The 8633-nt window shown below is 53.3% G+C and overlaps 1 protein-coding gene across 5 annotated transcripts in view; it reads left to right on the forward strand.

The window, feature by feature from the left end:
* MCPH1 (microcephalin 1) overlaps positions 1-8633 on the forward strand; it is a 225654-nt gene that overhangs the window by 206824 nt on the left and 10197 nt on the right. For all 5 annotated transcript variants that reach the window (XM_040243213.1, XM_040243210.1, XM_040243212.1 and 2 more), the window contains one exon: positions 7538-7775. In XM_040243213.1, the coding sequence (XP_040099147.1) occupies positions 7538-7775 (238 nt within the window). The remainder of the gene's footprint in view (positions 1-7537; positions 7776-8633) is intronic.

Genomic DNA, 8633 nt, shown 5'->3' on the forward strand with positions numbered 1-8633 from the left:
CTCCTTTGAACCAGTATAGCATTCTCTTAACAGTTAAATAAAATGGACACATGTTAAATGTTCATTTTACACTGATGTAAGAGTTGAAAGAAAAGTGATAGTGTTAGTCGCTCAGTCGTGTCCAGCTCTTTTGAGACCCCATGAGCTGTAGTCCACCAGGCTCCTCCATCCATGGAACTTTCCAGGCAAGAATTCTGGAGGAGATTGTCATTTCCTTCTGATTTTTTTTAAAGTTACCTTTTAGCCTTGTTTAGTCAAAACCTTTTAGGTCAGCGCGGATAAAGCTGGTCATCTCTGCGGGAAAAGGTGACACGCCACTGAGCGGCGCCTGCAGCAATGCCCCCAGGCCCTGCCCAGACTCTTTTTCAGGCAGTTGGCTGCATTTGGTGTGTGCTGAAAAGTCTGAATCTGAGTTAGGATTTACATCCGATTCCCCGGAATTGCCATCCTTAAGGGACTGAGAAGGCAGGGAAATTAATCAACAGCACGTTGACTTAAATCTGCGCCTTTGATGCTTTCCTGCTCCATCTTGAGGTGCAGGCAGGCGTCGGGGTGAGGCCGCAGGGAGCATGGTCAGAGAGGACGCAGAGCCTTTTCCGCTGCTCTCTTAGCCTGCACTGCCCGCTGCCTCACAGTCCTCAGCTCTGTTTTTACAACGTGCCAGTGGGGACAGGGGCTTCCCCCTGGGTGGCCCAGATGGTAAAGAACTCGCCTACAATGCAGGAGACGTGGGTTCGATCCCTGGGTCGGGAACATCCCCTGGAGAAGGGAATGACTACCCACTCCAGTATTCTTGCCTGAGAAATCCCACGGACAGAGGAGCCTGGTGGGCTACAGTCCATGGGTCGCAAACAGTCAGACACAACTCAACAACTAATACTTTCAGTGGGGACAAAACGTTGCTTTGCTGGAGAGGAAAGTTGCTAGACTGCCTCGATCAGACCCTTTGGGCAGCATCTCAGTAGCAAACGCATGACCTGTACCTTCTACGCTGAGCGTGGGCTCTGGGGCACTCTGGCCGCACTGAGTTTTCTGAGGCCCATCGATCACAAGGACTCACGGAGCAAAACCCCTGGGGGGCTGGGGAATAACAAAGGGGGTGCTGGGGGAGTATCCCATTCTTAAAACCTCCCACCTCCTGAAATGACCTTAGCTAAAGCTCAGCAGTAGGCAGAATCATGTGTCCTGTTATATTTATAATATAAATAAACCTTGCCAGTCACCACCATTTCCATGGCAATGACCTCCTATACATGCACGTCCCTATGTACATCAGAGAGTATGTCTGGAGGGTAAGTTTCCAAATTAACTTTTAATTTTAAATAACCTAAATCTTGATTAAACTTCCCCAGAAAATTGTTTTACTTAGGACTGGAAAGTCAACAAGCACGTAGCCTCAGTTATTTTGAGTGAAGAATCAGATCCTTCTAATTCTTTGCTTCCTCTGATTTCAAGCTGAATAAATAAATGGAAATATTTCCATTTACTGACTTTTGCAGTACATGCTTTAAACTGAGCTCAGGGACTGCGACTTAATCAGCTTTGCTTCCTGGCACCTTGCACGTGCCTGGTAGACAGTAAGCGTTCAATAAATGTGGGCGGAAGAAGAAGAATCAAATTAGCTCTGAAGTCACACTCTAAACGTGAGAAAGGCCCACACGGGTCCTTTCCACTGGGTTAAAAAAACAGGTTTGAGTTACTGCTTTTCTGTATACCAAGATGGATCCTTGATTAAGGCAAAACTCTGTCCCTAGTATGTGTGTGTATTGTGTAGAATTTAGAAAAATACACGCAGACTGTTACCTCTGATAAGTGGCAGGGTCATGAGAACTGTAGCATCTGGATGCTTGGGATTCTGGAAACAAAAATCCCAACAAAAAGTAACTGAAAAGTTGAGACATCTCTGAGAGCAGACACAGCATCGGGGCGGAGGTAAGAGGGCCCCCTCTGGCTGGTCCCTGGGCCTCTGGCTCACGCAGTTCACTCGGGTAGAACTCCTGGGCTTTCCCCGCCACATGCTGCCTTCCCGGGTGAGTGAGATCTTCTCTGCCAGGCCATGTCGCTCCTCGCTCAATGTTCGAGAGCTCCCCGACCTGTGCAGCTGCCAGCTTCTCGGTTCTGAAGCAGCCTGCTCCTTGGGGATTTCCTTGACAGAGCAGCCGGCCTGAGTGCCTGCCGCTCCCCATCCCTGCAGCTGAGGTGGTTCTAGAGTTGGAGGGTCATCAGAGGAGCACCCAAGGAGTCCTGCTGGGTTCTTTTCCCATTGCCTCTCCCTCCTATCAGTCAGAGAGAGGATCATTACTGGAGATCTACTGTTGGCTAACGTATCAGGTGGAGCTGGGACCCACCCTCGTGGCCGAGGAAACACTTCCATCACCGAGTTGCTGACACTGGCCTGAACAAGCACCTCCACACCCAGTGGCAAGCGGGGTACAGGCTGCTGGCCATGTCCTGGCTCCCTGACCAGCACCTTCTGTTTCAGCTGCCTGCATGCAGGAGCCCTCTTGTTGCTGGTGGGTGTCCCCAGTAGCTAGGGCCTGGCCGGGCTCAGTGTCCAGCAGAGAAGCTCTGGCCCTTGTAGGCTCACAGGGGACACTTCACAGAGCTGCCTGCGGAGAGTGTCTGGTCGCACCCAGCGACCCTTCCTGCAGGAGACACAGCTGGCTCTCCCGCAGAGGTCAGTGGCCCCGTCGAGGCCGGGCTCTTCCACTGGATGATCCGAGGTGAGGGGCACGGTGAGCGTGCGTGGTATGGACACTCCCCTCGTCGAAGCGCGCAGCTGCTTCTGAGACACCCTGGAGCCTCCCGCTGGCCCCACGGCCGCTCCTCACCGGGGACTCTGCTGGGGACTCAGGTCTGTCCTCAGGGCAACGAGAGCTCTTTGAAGCACTTGGGTTTCTGTTTCCCAAAGCACAGTGAGAAGGCTGGAGCTGGGAGAAGAGCGCCCCTTGGACGCCTGTCTGACGGGGGCGGGGGCCCCGCTAGGGCTGTTTTCACCCCATCACGGAGGGAGCCGGCCCCTGTGCGTCAGGCCGCCTGCATACTGCCCTGGACAGGGAGCTGGCCCGGTGTGGTGTCAGCCTGGGGCTTACGCAGCGGGGGAAGGAGGAGCGGGGATGGTATGTTTGTGCTTGGGGTGGGAGGAGAACCTTTACTGGTGTTGGACAGGGCTCTGCTTTTGGACCCTTTCAAGCTGTTTCCCTCCACTTCTCTGTCTCTGTCTCAGAGGCCTGCAGCTGGGCCAAGGCTGTCTTAAGCCTCAGACGGTCAACTCCTCCACACCTGACGTTCCTAGCCTCTTTGGAGTAGGTGGGGGCTCGGTCCAAGGGAGCCCTCTGCCTGGGACAGCCGTGGTGGCAGACTCCAGACCTGAGCTGCTAGCGAGGGTCAGCGGGGGGTCTCGGCACCACTGGACGTGGAAGACACGCTGGGGACTGACCCTGGGTGGCAGAGACCTTTGACCTCCCAGAGAGAGTGCGTGCTCAGTCCCTTCAGTCGTGTCTGACTCTCTGTGACCCTGCGGACTGCGGCCTGCCAGGCCCCTCTGGCATGGGGCTCCCTGGGCGGGAATCCTTCCCAGCCCAGAGATGGAGGCCGCGTCTCCTGCACTGAGTCACCTGGGAAGTCCCCCCAGAGACACACACACAGACACACACACACAGACACACACACACAGACACACACACACACACACACATACACACACGCGCGCACGCGCTGTCTCTCATCATTTGAGCGAGTTTCTGCCTAAAGCTGGGCTTCTCTGGTGGCTCAGGCAGTGGAGAGTCTGCCTGCAACGCAGAAGATGCGGTTTCGATTCCTGCGTCGGGGAGGATCCCCTGCAGAGGGAACTGGGAGCCCACTCCAGTGTCCTTGCCTAGGGAGTCCCATGGATGGAGGGGCCTGGAGGGCTGCAGTCCATGGGGTCGTAGGAGTTGGACACGACTGAGCGACTGCACCACCACCACCACTGCCTAAAGGTGGTTTAGCTTAGTTATGTTAGCTCTTATGCTATCGTTAATAATCTTTGATAACCCATATAACTGTTACAGTCTGTGATCGTTTTGTGAGTCTCACGCTCTCTTTTGATGTCCTTGAGTGTCTGAATCAGAATGATTGGTTCTCAAGTCTTACTGTCAAGGATCCCAGAAAAGAGAAGCAATTCAAATTGCTCTTTGGAATGTTTTTCCTTTACGGTGTTTACTCACGTCTTCTGGTGTTAGGTTCTGAAACCTAGCTACAAAAATATAAGGAAGGACTCCAGTGTGGCTATAAACGCGAAAATCACTTGTTAGATGTTGGTGCAGAAGAGAAACTGGAAGTTCAAGTTGGCACTTGGCATTTACTCGGTATGTTACTGTTATCTGATCAGTCATAAAATCCTAGGAAAGGGGAGGAATATGCATCAGTTACATTTGGAAATCTTAATATAGCTGCTTCCAGCGTTCTCAGCAGATGGTAGTAGTTTTCCATGTCAGCCTGCCCCTGGCAGCATAATTTACGGAGTTGAAATATGGAAGAATGGTGGTTGGGATGGGGACTCGATTAGAAGACAGAACAGTCTCTGGCTCTTGTCTTTTCCAAGCTCTGCCTCAGATTTATGCTATTTTGTAAAGTGGATGTACTAACTTGTTTGGTAGATATTTTTTCATACCTCTGCCACTGAAGTTCTGACACATTTATGGAAGTAGTTTGTGCTTTTAAAATGTAAAGAATAGTAAAGTTTATGAATGAAAGGCCTGCCTTCCACCACCAGTCCTATCCCAAAGTCATTACCATTGGGCCTAACCCTGCCAGACTGCTTGCTTTGCATAGGAACCTCGTTCCAATTAACCAGTTAATACTATGGGTGGATACTCAAAAGGTATTTAAAGTTATATACTGTTACTGTGCTATGATCATTTTTTAAAAATTGGAAAACTTTACAACGTTGTGTTAGTTTCTGCTGTACAATGGGACGAATCAGCTACAGGTATACATATTTCCCCTGGCTCCTGAACCTCCCTCCCACCCTGCCCCTATCCCACCCTCTAGGTCATCACAGAGCACCAGTCAAAAGACATTTGTTTTCCAAAGAGAATGTATAATACCCTCATCATATGGAAGCAACATATGTGTCCACAGACAAGTGGCTAAAGATGTGGGATATGTGTACACACAATGGAATATTACTCAGTCATGAGAAATAATCTAAGGGGTATTATGCTAAGTGAAATAAGTCATACAGAGAGAGAGAAATATCATGTGGTATCACTCATATAGAAACTAAGACGACAAGTGAACAAACAAATCAAAACAGTAACAGAGGCACAGATACAGAAACAAACTTGTGGCTGCTGAATGGGCAGCTGTGGTGGGAAGGGAGTGGATGAGGTAAGCTGGGGAGTGGTGGGGGATGGAGAGGTACAAGCTTCCAGCTGCAAAATAAGTGAATCATGAGAATGAAACGTACAGTGTGGGGAAAATGGTCAAAAACTATGTACTCTGTCTTTGTATGATAACAGACGATGATAATGAGGCCTATCTGGTAATCATTTTGTAATATAAGAAAATATCAAATCACTATGCATACCTGGTTCTAATATAACTTCAATTATACTTCAATTAAAATTAAGAATACCTCTTAAAAATTTTTTTTTTGGCGGGGGAGATTAAACTGAGGATATGGAGAGAAACAAAAGTTAGGAGGTTTCCCCGCTGACATTAAAAAGACAGAGGAAGACGGGGCCTGGTTTGGTCAGGCTACCGACTTAGAGGCCCTCGTTCCCAGGTCCACGCCGTTCCGTCTTCCCACTTGGCTGTTCTCAGCCTCGGGAATCCGGGGTGTCCTGTGTTGACAGGCCGAAGTTGCTCTTATAGTGAGCGAGGAAAAGCCGCCCGCAGCAGACCAGCCCTGAGGCCCCACTGGCCAGACTCCAGCCTAGCTTCACACAGGCCTTTGTAAGGAGAGTCCCCACAGCGGGCTCGGCCCAAACCTGAGTCTTCCCCCTGCCCACGGCGGGGAAGGGGCGCCCACCTTGAACAGCTGGCCCTGCAGAGGTCAGCACTCAGATAATGATGGTGCCTCCCTGCTCAGGAGGAAAGGACAGAGTGGATTCGAGCAACAGAAAGCTGGAAAGGGTGCCCTGACTCTGTTCCTTTGCTGTGTTGGTCCTCACCTCCTACAGCCAGCTTTGACGACGTGTGACCGCATCCGACTTGAGGGAGGTTCTCGATCCCCAGCTGCAGGGCTGCGTGGCCCCGTGACTCACTGCGTTTATGGGTCTTGGGCTTTCTCCTGCAGCTCAGCTCACAGTTAACCAAAGCAAATCTCTTCCATGTCAGTATCTTCATGTGCAAAATTAAAGGAGCACCCCACTTGCCTCCCAGGGATGTTGGGAGTGACTGACGGCATGAACGAAGGTACCACACTGGTAGAATTGTCATTTGCCCTGTTAGTTCCTGAGTCGAAGGGAAGATATATATCAGAGCTTATGGCAAAATTCAAGGTTGGTGTAGGAAAAGAGAGTATACGGCCGGATTTAAATTTATCACATTCGCTTCACTGGTGGTGGAACCTTTTTCCTTTTTTCTTTTTTTTGGAGTAGGATCTTCTTTTCCTGAAAACGAAAGCAGCATGCAAGCCGAGTGCAGGAGCAGCTCTTCCTGGGCTTTTGCCGGAGCGGCAGCCTGAGAAGGGCATCCTCTGCTGCCTTGCCTGGGGTCACGCTGGTCACCCCCCGTCCTCTGGGCCTTGGGTGCCCCCTCCTCTGAGGCGCGCCTCCCTCTCCTCCCACAGACCTCCCGTCAAAACCTGCAGTTGCCCTGAGCCACAGATCTGTCCTCAGGGAAATTCACGGGTTGAAATCTCCAACCCTGACCACCTCCCCGGGGCTATCTGCGTGTAGAGAAGTCCTTCTTTAATCAGTACCTGGTACCGTGTGTCAGAACACAGGGGCCTCCCTGCCGCCCCCAGGCCAGCCGCCAACCCTGACCCATCAGGGCAGGCCGCACCACCCGCTCTGAACCCTGCAGCGTCTCCAGGCCGGTCCCCACCCACGAGCACGCAGCCCTCAGGCCCCACCTGGCCCGCGGGCACACGGCCAGGACTCCCTTTTCGGTCTCCTGCTGACGGGCGGGGGTGAATGGAGCAGCTCAGCGCTAATGCCGCCTGCTGTGGGCGCCCTGAGCCGGGCGGAGGGTGCGGTCCCGTGCAGCGGGCACTCTGGGCGAGCCTCCTGCCTCCACGGCCCTCCCGTCACTCAGGACCCAGAGGCCGTCCACCTGGCTCAACCGAACAGTTGATTGCTTTCCAATAATTTGGTTTAGAATCTGTAATAAATCAAAGGCCTAAACTTTTTCTTTTTTTGCTTGTAAATTTGCTTGGTAAATTTGCTGCCGCAGAAAATGTCATCTGCTCGTAAATGTTGGCATCACCCCTGGATCCTCAGAACCCGTCGAGGACAGACAACCCAACCTCAGCCTTTCCTATTTCAGTCAGCCTGTTCTCGACAGTGAAGAGATCTAGAGTAACCCCCGCCCCCGTCTTTCCCCACAGCTCTGCCGCCAGGAACGCCTGTCTTGCGCCGGGCAGTACCGCGGAACCCTGTTTGCCGACCAGCCGATCATGTTCATCTCTCCGGCCAGCAACCCCCCCAGAGCCAAGCTGGGGGAGCTGGTCGTGCTCTGCGGGGGTCGGGTCACACAGGTCCCTCGCCAGGCCAGCATCTTCATCGGACCCTCCCTAGGAAGGAAGAAGGAGACGGTCAAGTACCTGTCGGAAACATGGATCCTAGGTAAGCATCCGCACGCGGGTTCCTGGAGGGAGGGGGAGGCACCTTATGAAGTCAGAGCCTCGGGGAGACCCTTCAGAGCCTCTGACCGGCAGTCCTGGGGGTGATGGTTGGGGAGAGCATCAGGCCTGGTGCACTTCTCACATCATCTGCATTAAGAGGCCTGTAGTTAAAGAAATCGTGTGATTACCAGCTGTCACAAGACGACCTGTCTGTCCAGGTGAGCTCACAGGGACAAAGGAAGTCCTCTTAGACTTTTGCCGCCTCCCCTCCCGGGCTTGCGTGCGAGGCCCGGCCGGCCCGCCCCACCCCCTGCAGCTCCACCGGAGGCCCGCTGCCCCCGCCGGCCGCCCGCTGCCCCCGCCGGCCGCCCCACTTCGAGTACTCGCCTGTCATGCTCACAGTGCTGTGTTTTACAGCAAAGCGACCTTCGGCTTTTATTTCCAAAAGCTGGTGTGACGTGAATGTGATGCGTGTGTTGGCGTCAGTGTTGCAAAAGCCCCCTGGGGATTCTGCAGGGGAGGGGGGATCCCAGGTGAGGCTGGAGGCCGACCTTGGTGCGGGGAGCGCCGTCTGTCCCTGGCTCTGGAGGCCCCGGGACACCGGGAGGAAGGGGCGCAGGGCAGCAGAGCCGGCAGTGTGTGGTGCAGTGGAGCCAAGTGGGGGGGAACAGGGGGTGGGGTCAGGTCCACTGGGGTTCAGCTCCAAGTCTTCCTCCACTGCATTTGGACGGCTGCGTGTCGGCCCAACTGCCGTAACTGGACCGCAGGCCTGGGGCTGAAACGGCAGGAAGATGTCCTCTCCCCTGCTTGCGGGGGGGCCATCTTTCCCTGTGTCCTGGAGGCTGGACGTCTGATCAGC

The sequence above is a fragment of the Oryx dammah genome, unplaced genomic scaffold (assembly GCF_014754425.2).
Source record: "Oryx dammah isolate SB20612 unplaced genomic scaffold, SCBI_Odam_1.1 HiC_scaffold_7, whole genome shotgun sequence".
NCBI classification, from domain to species: Eukaryota; Metazoa; Chordata; class Mammalia; order Artiodactyla; family Bovidae; genus Oryx; species Oryx dammah.